The sequence below is a fragment of the Gymnoscopelus microlampas genome, assembly GCF_963454915.1.
Source record: "Gymnoscopelus microlampas genome assembly, chromosome: 5".
In the NCBI taxonomy this organism is placed as follows: domain Eukaryota; kingdom Metazoa; phylum Chordata; class Actinopteri; order Myctophiformes; family Myctophidae; genus Gymnoscopelus; species Gymnoscopelus microlampas.
Window position 1 is genome coordinate 7,805,843 of NC_139942.1, and position 12,296 is coordinate 7,818,138.

A 12,296-nucleotide genomic window follows, 5' to 3' on the forward strand; every position below is an offset into this window, starting at 1 on the left:
TTATCAGTACCTGGGGGTGTGTGTCCTAGTCACTTCTGTAGAAACAGTACTGTATTATTAACTAATTCTGATCACTTCTGTTGCTACAGTACTGTATTATTACCTAATCACTTCTGTTGATACAGTACTGCATTATCTAAATCTGATCACTTCTGTAGACACAGTACTCCAAACATGCAAACACGACCCGCTTTAATTGCTTCAGTCTATATTAGCTTAATGACTAGAATTACAATTATACTGTCTTTTTGCATTTGAAATTTAATAAAAATGTTACTTTTCAGGATTCTAATAAAAAAAAAAAATAGCACAAAAATAGCAGATCTACAAGCTCAAAACGTGTCCCAGTGCAACACGTTTTGAGCTTTTAGATCGGCTATTTTTGCTACTTTTGTGAGACATAGAATGGTTAAGTACGGCATTCATTTACGAAAAAATGTTAAAATACGGAGATAAGAGGTGTCTGCCCAACAGTATGCAATGTGGCCCTCTGGAGTGAGTGTGGAAATATAGTGGCCCTCTCCATGCATCACCAAAGTTGCCCACCCCTGAACTAGACCTAGGTACAGGTAGTTGAGGGGAGTGTATACTGTACTGCTACAGAGGACCATCTGTTTCAGTAGGCTACATGTACTTTATTTTTATTACTAAACAAACATTAACCACTCACAACGTGTCGCGATGCGACGCGCTGTGAGCTTGTAGATCTGCTATTTTCAAAAGATCTTTATACATTTTGAAAACTGAAGTGGGACATGCTGCATAAAGGGTACTTTTACTTTTGGTACTTTAAGTACATTTTGATGCCAATACTTTTGTACTTTTACTAGAATTCCAGACTTTTACTTGTGACAGAGTATTTCTACATTGCAGTATCGATACTTTTACTTAAGTAAAACATTTGAGTACTTTTTCCACCACTGACAACCACTTGGATGAATAATACTATATTTTTTATAATAGAATAGACTGATCTGGAAACTCTCTCCGGCAGGAGGTTGAAGATTGTATGTGTCATCCCCTGTCTGTCTTTTCTGTCTTGTCGGTCTGTCTGTCCGCAGCTATAGTCTCGCAAACTGATAGGCTGTTCAGCACCATCCTTCTTTGTGCACACTGCCAGCAGACCCATTCCTGGATATGTTTTTAATCTGTCAGTGACAACTATGTCATCTTCTTTGTGTATTAATAATCACAGATCAATCTTCCCTCCAGGCTATTAAACATAGTACTTGGCAAAACGCCTCAACAGCTAACATGGAAACTTGGTGTTTCCGTATAACATAGTCACACAAAAACACAAAGTGTTTCCATTTAGTGGAAACGTGGGGAAAGAAAATGAGCTTCCAGTCTTTTCATATTGCATGTGTGCATGGTTCATAATACACAAAGGGTTTTTATCAGACATTTTGGACTTCATGTACTCTAAAGGAATATGGGTCACAGTGTACACATAGCAGCTTACTAACTGGCTGTTGGGACAGACATGGGCTTTACAATTTACCATTTTGGCATTTAGCAGATGCTCTTAGAGCGACTTACAATATGGATTTTAGCACTTGCAGTTGGCAAGTGTGGTATGACACACAGCAGTATCCCTCGCTGATCTCTCTGATTACATAGTCATGCGTTGGCAAAGGTTTCAATGGAGACGATTTACTCATTAAAGTATTAAAAAGCATTTGCTATTAGAACGCAATTGAATACTGACAAAAACCTGACCACTTTTGCTTAACAACTTGAGCCCTATATCCTTGTTTAACCGAGCCCTGTATCACTGATTATTATAGACTGATTTAGTGTGTGACCTTGTGTTTTTATTCTGCTTAGTGCAGGCTATTTATATAGGTGTAAACTATTGTACACTGATGTTCATTATTGGTGGTGCTTCTGTAATGTTATTTCTTCCCTTTGTATTGCTGTATCTTACAGTACTTTTCTTATTCTGTATCGGTAACTCTGTAACTCTAACTGCTGTGCTGCTTCTTGACAACCCAGAGGGATCAATAAAGGTCTATCTATATATACTTAGTTGTACGATGAATAGTGATATTATTTATGTGTATTGATTTATTTTTCAATTTGACAAAAGTATTTGTTGACCCAAGAAAAAAAGGCAGTAGAGTTATATTAAGTCTTTAAAGAAAAACAAAAGACAATGGTTGCAATAATTTCCAATATTTTATTTCCAGAGAATATGAAATAAACAAAACCAAGACAAAAGGAGACAAAACTATATATTACATCCTAAATTAAAATAACTATTGGGAGGGCGGGCCGGTCGGCAGGAGGGCAGACCACGGCCACGACACTCTGACTCAAACATAACCATAAACAAACCTCAAACCTAGATCTCTATATGTGGGCATAAAAGGGACACAGGTAGACAGACAGATACAGAGATCTCCATACATGGGCACAAAGGGGAGACAGACAGACGGGTACAACTACCCGTCTGTCTGTCTACTCTGACAAAGCCTTTGACACTATGACTAAGACATATGGGTCGGATTGCCGGTGCAACGGTGTGAGGGCCGTGTAGCAACCTGAACCTCTAGTATAATTAAATAAACCTAAACCTACGTAAATACACAAGATCCACAACACAGTTACAATTTGTAGATCTATTTTAAAAATGTTGTAATTTAATTCTGTGCCCATAACAGGGACGCCAGGGTTAATGCGGTTAAGACATTACCTTTAGCAAAACGTTGTTTTTTTTTGTGAGTGGGTTGGGGGAGTCGGGGTTGCAGGAAGCAGTCCTCACGCTTCCATTTACAGTAGAAGACATTTGCAATCGCATTTCTTTTTTCCACATCGTCGAGGTCCTAGTGCCAGCCTGGTAGCCATTTCTAAAACTTCCCTCACACCATCCTTTGTTTTTGCAGAGCACTCCATGTATCCAAAGGCACCGATCCTGTCTGCCATGTCACGCCCCTCCTCCAGTGTCACTGGTTCTTGCTTCATTTTGGCCAGCTCCCTGCGGGTGTGCTCGTCATCGCTCAGGTCCTTATTATTTCCCACCAAGATAATGGGAACGTTAGGGCAGAAGTGTTTGACCTCTGGGAACCACCTTTCTGGGATGTCCTCAAGACTATCCGGACGATCGATGGAGAAGCACATAAGAACAACATCAGTATCCGGGTACTTAAGAGGACGCAGTCTCTCATAGTCCTCACCACCGGCTGTGTCCCAAAGGCTTAGCTCAACCTGCTTTTCATCCACTTCAATGTCCAGGGTATAGTTCTCAAACACAGGTACAAAAAGCTCTGGAAACATGTCCTTACTGAACACAACGAGTAGACACGTCTTCCCACTATCTCTATCTCCCACTGCGACCAGCTTTCTTTCTAATTGCTGCCATAGCATATGATCACCAGTGAAATGTTTTCTAATGCTTTTGTAGCAGGCTGAGTGTTTTCTCCCACTCTGTCCACTGCCAGAGTGCATGAAGAGTAGGCTTTACAAATGTAACCAAATGGGCAGTGGTGGACAGTAATGGAGTAAATGTACTTGAGTATTGTACTTGAGTACAGATTCTGAGGATCCGTACTTTACTTGAGTATTAGATTTTTTTTGATACTTATTACTCTTACTTGAGTACATTTCCAAGAAAAATATTTTACTTTTACTGCAGTGCATTCCTAGGAAGGCTGTAAAGTACTGAGTACTTTTAAGCCCACTCCACATCCACAACAATGATTCGCCCTGCAACTCCTTGCAACATGGAACTACTTGCAACTACTTGTCTTGCAACCATTTCCCCCAATGGCAGTTGCAAGGAGTTGCATTGGTGCGGTTGACCTTAAAACGTTTTTGTTGCAGAGTTGCGACTAATTGCCTTGGTGCGGTTTGGCCTTTAGGTTGGCTGTTTTCTTGTCTTCCCTAAAATGCAATTGGCCTAACTTCTGCTCTCACACTGGCCGCGTTTCTGTCTTCCCCCTCCGCTCGCCTCTTTGTTACATCTTGTATGGGTGTATAGGAGTAGAAGTATTTCGTTTTGGTTCCTCAGTCATTTCTATGTTTTTATAGGTGTTTCTGCAGGCTTTGTATAACGTAGTGGTTCTACAAGCACATCAGTGCATGCAGTGCTGTAGCTCTGTAGCTCAGTCATTTTGACTGCGCTACAGTCAAAATGTCCACGGTCATAGTAAGTGTGTGAGCGCATGCCCCTGTGTAATTTATAAATAGTATTTTTGTTGCTTTATTGTAGTTCTTAAACTTTGGGGCATATTGCTTACCACCTGATATTGGGTCTGTGGCCAAGAGAAGATTGCTCAAGTGTGGCGGGAGAATTACTGTAATCTTTTTAACTGTGTTAAAAGCAATGCTCTGGTAATTGATAATGTTGAACTTATGAAACCAGTGGAATTTTTCTATTGACCAGATTTGTCTAGCCAAAAAGTGTATTTTAGACGTGAGGTGGGGGGCTCCGAGTGTGCGGGGCTCCAGCAAACAAGAACAGACAACAATGATGAGAGTAATAAGCCAAACCCTCTGACCTAAGTGTCATCTGATAACAAGAAAACAGAACTTCAGTTCAGATCTGATCTCCAGCTGTTCAGGTCAACATAAATACCTTCACATAGTGGCCATTTTACTCTACATCATACATGGGCAACTGGCAGCCCGGGTGCCACATGCGGCCTCCACCTTCACTTAATGCGGCCCACAGGTTAATATCAGAATACTGATATATTATTGATTTCAGCTGCTACAATTGCAAACATGACCCGCTTTAATTACTTCAGTCGTAGTAGCTTAATGACTGGTATTAAAATTCTAAAATGTTCATTTTTTATGTCCAAAATATTTGTATTTAAGTTCATAAAGTTAACATAAGAATAAGTAAATGCATTTGAAATTAAATACAAACTTTACTTTTCAGGATTCCAATCCATACGTGGGCACAAAGGGGAGACAGACAGACGGGTACAATGTCTACTCAGTCTTACAAAGCCTTCGACACTATGAGTCAGACATATCGGTCGGATTGGCGGTGCAAAGGTGTCTCTCTCGCTCTCTAGGTCGTCCTCAGGCGAGCCCTCCATCGTCGCTTCCAGTCTTCCCAGTTCTCCATATATCTGGCCAGTTCGTTGGTACTTAGTGCTCCTGCATCATTCTCCTACATCCACGTATGTTAGTGTGGGACGTCCTCGTGACCGATGCCCGTGCGTTGGTTCCCAGTAGCACCAATTTGCTGGCTGGCAGCTCAAGCCCCCGACACTTTGACATATGGGTCGGATTGCCGGTGCAACGGTGTGAGGGCCGCGTAGCAACCTGAACCTCTAGTACAATTAAATAAACCTAAACCTACGTAAATACACAAGATCCACAACAGTTACAATTTGTAGATCTATTTTAAAAATGTTGTAATTTAATTCTGTGCCCATAACAGGGACGCCAGGGTTAATGCAGTTAAGACATTACCTTTAGTAAAATGTTTTTTTTTGTGAGTGGGTTGGGGGAGTGGGGGTTGCAGGAAGCAGTCCTCATGCCTCCATTTACAGTAGAAGACATTTATTGCTTTTCTTTTTTCCCTGTTGTCGAGGTTTTAGTGCCGCCCTGGTGGCCATCTCCAAAACTTCCCTCACACCATCCTTTGTTTTTGCAGAGCACTCCATGTATCCAAAGGCACCGATCCTGTCTGCCATGTCACAACATTACATTACATTACATTACAGTCATTTAGCAGACGCTTTTATCCAAAGCGACTTACAATAAGTGCATTCAACATAGGTAGGGAACGAAACTACTAATCACCAGAGGTCTTAAGTGCATTTCCTGTAAAAACAAGCAACCAAGAGTATACCTAGCGCTAAGGTAAAAGTGCAATATATCAGCTATCTACTTTCATAAACACATGAGATAAAATAGCCAAATCAAATGAGCACGAGCTAATAGATCCAATACAACAATACAACAATAGTTCTTACAACTAGTTAACAACAAGTAGGCCAGGCAACGACCCTGCTCCAGTGTCACTGGTTCTTGCCTCATTTTGGCCAGCTCCCTGCGGGTGTGCTCGTCATTGCGCAGGTCCTTTTTATTTCCCACCAAGATAATGGGAACATTAGGGCAGAAGTGTTTGACCTCTGGGGCCCACCTCTTTAGGATGTCCAGAAGACTTTGCGGACGATCGATGGAGAAGCACATAAGAACAACATCAGTATTTGGGTAAGAAAGAGGACGCAGTCTGTCATAGTCCTTATCACCGGCTGTGTCCCAAAGGCTTAGCTCGACCTGTTTTTCATCCACTTCAATGTCCATGGTATAGTTCTCAAACACTGTAGGTACATAAAGCTCTGGTAAGTAGCCCTTACTGAACACAACGAGTAGACACGTCTTCCCACTATCTCCATCTCCCACTACGACCAGCCTCTTTCTAATTGCTGCCATAGCGTATGATCACCAGTGAAATGTTTTCTAAGGCTTTTGTAGCAGGATGGGTGTTGTCCACACATGGGCAACATACGGCCCGGGGGGCGGACCCGGCCCTTTGACCATCTTAATTCGGCCCGCCAAGTCCTCAAAGAAAAACAAAATGACCCCCCCAAAAAATTTACATTCTAAAAGGCTGCCGTATGAAAAAAATATTTAAATCGACTCCAAATAATAGTAATTAATATTTGCCATTTGAGTACAATACCTACCTGCATTCGTCCATCCGTATGTACTCAAATGTTTTATGTTAATAGTGTAACAGTAAAACAGTCAACCTTGAGTCCATATTTATAACATGATACAATGTGTTTGATCAGTGACCTATGGAGTGGTGCATATCAGACAAGATAAGATACTGTATACATTTATAGGCTCATTTAAAAGTTGATACGCCATTGACGTGGATTGTTTTATGCAAGTAATCTTTTTATTGTAAGGCCAGAGTACACCAGAGTGATACAGTACAGTACAGCTGTCTGTCTGTCTGTCTGTCTGTCTGTCCGTAGCCATAGTCTTGCAAACTAATAGGCCGTTCAGCACCATCCTTCTTGTGCACACTGCCAGCAGACCAATTCCTGGATATTTTTCAAATGTGTCAGTGACAACTATGTCATTTTTGTGTATTCATAATCACAGATCAATCTTCCCCGCAGGCTATTCAACAGTTGCCCACTGCTCCTAATAGTTAGGATGGGTAAATGCAGAGGATGAATTCCAAGTATGTGCAATTGTACTTGGCAAAACACCCCAACAACTAACATGGAAACTTGGTGTTTTCTTGTAACATAGTTACACAAAAATACAAAGTTTCCATTTAAACTTGTGGAAAGAGTTTCAAGTCTTTTCATATTGCATTGGTATGGTTCATAATACACAAAGGGTTTTTATCTGACATTTTGGACTTCATGTACTCAAGTATTACTTCACATAATTAAAGGAATATGGGTCACAGTGTATAGATAGCAGCTAACCATTAATGTTGTTTGGCCATGGACTTTACCATTTAGGCATTTAGCAGATGCTCTCATCCAGAGCGACTTACAATATGGATTTTAGCACTTGTAGTTGGCAAGTGCGGTATGACACACAGCAGTATCCCTCGCTGATCTCTCTGACTACATAGTCATGCGTTGACAAAGGTTTCAATGGAGACGATTTACTCATTAAAGTATTAAAAAGAATTTTCTATTGGAACACAATTGAATACTGACAAAAACCTGACCACTCTTGCTTAATTTATATAACCATTTGAGGCCTATATCCTAGTACGACCTAGCCCTGTATCACTGATTATTATAGACTGATTTAGTGTGTGACCTTGTGTTTTTATTCTGCATAGTGCAGGCTATTTGTATAGGTGTAAACTATTGTATGCTGTTGTTCATTATTGGTGGTGCTTCTGTAATGTTATTTCTTCCCTTTGTATTGCTGAATTCTACAATACTTTTCTTACAGTATCGGTAACTCTGTAACTCTAACTGCTGTGCTGCTTCTTGATAACTGTTTCCCTCCGAGGGATCAATAAAAGGTCCAACTATATATGCCTAGTTGTACGATGAAGTGACATCATTTATGTTTAGTGATTTTTCAATTTGACAAAAATATTTGTTGCCCCAAGAAGAAAAAGGCAGTACAGTTATATTTAACATCTTCAAAGAAAAACAAAAGACAATGTTTGCAATAATTTCCAATATTATATCTCCAGAGAATATGAAACAAACAAAACCAAGACAAAAGGAGAATCCTAAATCAAAATAACTATTGGGACGGCGGGCCGGTCGGCAGGAGGCCGGACCACGGCCACATCACTCTGACTCAAACATAACCATAACAAACCTCAAACCTAGATCTCTATATGTGGCCTTAAAAGGGACACCGGTAGACAGACAGATACAGAGATCTCCATACATGGGCACAAAGGGGAGACAGACAGACAGGTACAACGTCTACTCTGACAAAGCCCCCGACACTATGACTCAGACATATCGGTCGGATTGGCGGTTCAAAGGTGTCTCTCTCTCTTTAGGTCATCCTCAGACTCGGACTCAGACTCCATCGTCGCTTCCAGTCATCCCGGTTCTCCATACATCTGGCCAGTTTGTTGGTACTTAGCGCTCCTGCATCATTCTCCTACATCCACGTATGTTAGTGTGGGACGTCCTCGTGACCGATGCCCGTGCGTTGGTTCCCAGTAGCACCAATTTGCTGGCTGGCAGCTCAAGCCCCCGACACTTTGACATATGGGTCGGATTGCCGGTGCAACGGTGTGAGGGCCGCGTAGCAACCTGAACCTCTAGTACAATTAAATAAACCTAAACCTACGTAAATACACAAGATCCACAACAGTTACAATTTGTAGATCTATTTTAAACATTTTGTAATTTAATTCTGTGCCCATAACAGGGACGCCAGGGTTAATGCGGTTAAGACATTACCTTTAGTAAAAAAAAAAATTGTGAGTGGGTTGGGGGAGTGGGGGTTGCAGGAAGCAGTCCTCATGCCTCCATTTACAGTAGAATACATTTATTGTAGAATACACTTTTTTCCCTGTTGTCGAGGTCTTAGTGCCGCCCTGGTGGCCATCTCAAAAACTTCCCTGACACCATCCTTTGTTTTTGCAGAGCACTCCATGTATCCAAAGGCACCGATCCTGTCTGCCATGTCACGACCCTCTTCCAGTGTCACTGGTTCTTGCTTCATTTTGGCCAGCTCCCTGTGGGTGTGCTCGTCATTGCGCAGGTCCTTATTATTTCCCACCGAGATAATGGGAACGTTAAGGCAGAAGTGTTTAACTTCTGGGGCCCACTTTTCTGGGATGTTCTCAAGACTATCCGGATTACCAATGGAGAAGCACATAAGAACAACATCAGTATCTGGGTAAGCAAGAGGACGCAGTCTGTCAAAGTCCTCTTGACCGGTTGTGTCCCAAAGGCTTAGCTCGACCATCAATCCATCCACTTCAATGTCCAGGATATAGTTCTCAAACACTCTAGGTACATAAACCTCTGGGAATTGGTCCTTACTGAACACAATGAGTAGACACTGCTTCCCACTATCTCCATCTCCCACTACGACCAGCTTCTTTCTAATTGCTGCCATAGCGTACGATCACCAGTGAAATGTTTTCTAATGCTTTTGTAGCAGGATGAGCGTTGTCTCCCACTCTGCCCACTGCCCATGCTCCTCCCCCTCATCAGTGGGCTGATTGTTACCTGCAGTATCAATGTAGTCGCCTTTCCGCCCGCTTTATGCGTCTCCTCTGTGATTGTAAACATTGGGCTTTATTCTACCTGGTGTAGGCGGGGGGCGTCACGACGTTCACTGTCAGTTTTGGTGTAGCTCCGAAGAGTAGGCTTTACAAATGTAACCAAATGGTAATGTGGGAATCGAGGTGAATGGTGCACCTGACCCAGTAGAGAGCCATTTGACTCTGCTGCAGGGGATGGTGTTTCCCCTCTCATGAAGGGTGAAGGAGAATTCATGCGAGGCCAAAGCTCAACCTTGTCTAGCACATAATAACCATGTGTAAGGCTACCCTTTTGTTTGTTGCGGCTAATGCCACTGCTAGCCTGTTGTTTGTTTGAGCACATGCTACTGCTGGTCTTTGTTTATTAGCCTACTGTTTGAGTACATGGATGCTTACCATGCTTATAGCACTTCAATTTGTATCAACATTGTTGTGTTTTTCTTTTTTAATGTATTATTTTATTTCAGTTTACAAATGAAATGACCTCCAATGAACCCCTGTGCTGTGTCTAAAGACCTGGAGATGGGTGCATTTCTCCTTTCCGACATGTCGCCTTTCCGACGTTGACGAACCCTATACCTAACCCTAACCCTAACCGCACGCGGAAGCCACTAGTCGGAGTGGTGAGATGTCGGAATGGAGAGTGAACACCCCTGGAGATACTGGTACAACGGTATACAACGGTGGGTTGCACTCATAGTGACGTTGTTTTAATTGGTTCTGACTTCTCTCCTCTCCTGAGCAGCATAGCCTATAGTCCTCATCTACAGTGAAATCCGAAAATCACGAAATTTGCACATAGGAGGTTTTGCGTTTTGGCCATCGTTATGTTAGTGTAACCGTGTTCAAGGCCGGGTCCGCCCTGTTACACAAGGCTTCCTTTCCTCTCTTGGGACTGCACTGTGGGACCTTTGTTTTTTATTGGTGTGTATGTAAATCCCTGACACTTCATGTTTTTGTATTGATCAGTATGTTATATTGCATAAGTTTGGTGCCAGGCCTGTCCCCCTCTCTTTCCCCAATAGTACCTTGGTAGTACCGTGTGTACGGGCCGACCCGCCCTTCCCTATTAGGAGAGTAGGGAGACCGGGGACGAAAGTAACACTTTTTGTATTTGCCTTCATAATTCACAGACTACTTGAAATATCCTAGTCATCTTTTGCTATAAGAAACATATATATGTGCCCTAAGTCACAGTGTTACGTGATTGCCCCTGTGACGGGGGCAGTTGTAACAGTGGTTGGGGAGTTTTGTTAAACTTCTGCTGAGATGAAATTATCATTCTATCCTTCCATAGGCAGAGAGAGGACCCTACTGAGCATGTGCACAAGAAGTCTCACCCCTCTAGCTTGTTCCTAATTAGAATTATTGAGTGTGTTACTTTTGCCCCCTGTTACTTTTGTCCCTGGTCTCCCCCTAACTGTAACTTGTCACTTTAATTGATCATTTCTTGCCTTACTGACTATTCTAAGGTTGAACATTCTAAGGTTTAGGGCAGGCTTGTCAAGGTGGCGGCCCGCGGGCGTTTGGCGGCCCGCGGAAAGGTCAAAAAACAAAAAACATCCTGGGTCACTTCCCCACCTTGCTGTCTGTAAATGTCGCTAATGGAAACAAGCGCAAGATGCACATGTACATGGAAAAAATATCACAGCTGGCAAGTGGGTTCAGAAGCGTTTTAATATCTTTGCTAAAGACAGAATTCTCTGTATTTTGTTTCCCACTTCAGACCAATGCTTCGTCAGATGCTGTGTACAACCTTCCTGGATCCCATGCATGATCTCCAGCTGGAACTAATTGAAATGCAGAATGATCACGCAATTAAAAGATTGTTTAATGGTCCCTTGGGGGAATTTGATCAAAATCTGGGACTGGGAACGAAATATCCTGTGTTTAAAATGTTTGCCTCAAAGATCCTCTCCATGTTTGGCACAACATATCTCTGTGAGCAGGCTTTCTCTGTAATGAACATCAATAAATCCAAACTGCGCTCACATCTGACACATGGACATCTAAATAACATCATGAAAGTGTTAACTGCTCAGAATCTGGTCCCTGATATTGACAAGTTAGTTAAAGCAAAGAGATGTAGGCCTATGGTGTCTTGTATCAGCAAGAAGTAAAAAAAAAAAAAAAAAAAGTATTTTTGACACATTAATTCACACATTAATTCAACAGAAACTAAAAATGGACACTAATTAGCCAACAGAAACTGCAAATGTAAATGTAGGCTTTGACAAGGTAATGTGTGTAAATGGGGCTACTTAAAATATCCATTGTTGTGCGTTTAAAGTCCATATTAAAGTAGCTATTTATATATGTGTATGTGTGTATGTTTGTTTGTATGTATACACACACACACTAGTCCAGGGGCCAACACTGATATTCAACACAAATTGGTACCACCTAAGGTGACCGTAAAGTTTTTGTATTTTTGTCTTCCTACATGTCTCTAGTTTATATTTTGGTATGATAACCCTTCCAATCTTGTAGCTTAATGGCAGTTATCACTACCTACCGGCTAATGTATCCGGTAGGAGACACAAAGTAGAATCTTTGTGTCTCCTACCCCGGGCATCAAATTATTGCGACAAAAAACAAATATATCCAT

General features: G+C 41.8%; 2 protein-coding genes and 1 pseudogene across 3 annotated transcripts; all 3 read right to left on the minus strand.

Annotated features, from left to right (window-relative positions):
• Positions 1–2,772: 2,772 nt before the first annotated feature.
• On the minus strand, positions 2,773–3,361 carry LOC311045837 (transforming protein RhoA-like; annotated as a pseudogene). The gene has a single exon. The product of its transcript is annotated as a transforming protein RhoA-like (transcript).
• A 2,140-nt stretch (positions 3,362–5,501) lies between these two features.
• On the minus strand, positions 5,502–6,396 carry LOC311045836 (rho-related GTP-binding protein RhoA-B-like; the record flags this gene model as incomplete). The annotated part of the gene is made up of 2 exons (XM_084057890.1): positions 5,502–5,640; positions 5,948–6,396. 2 exons carry the CDS (start codon positions 6,394–6,396, stop codon positions 5,502–5,504), a joined length of 588 nt encoding a protein of 195 aa, XP_083914016.1.
• A 2,568-nt stretch (positions 6,397–8,964) lies between these two features.
• On the minus strand, positions 8,965–9,540 carry LOC311044882 (transforming protein RhoA-like; the record flags this gene model as incomplete). The annotated part of the gene is made up of 1 exon (XM_084056693.1): positions 8,965–9,540. The coding sequence occupies one exon, from the start codon at positions 9,538–9,540 to the stop codon at positions 8,965–8,967; it is 576 nt and encodes a 191-aa protein (XP_083912819.1).
• Between the last annotated feature and the right edge of the window lie 2,756 nt (positions 9,541–12,296).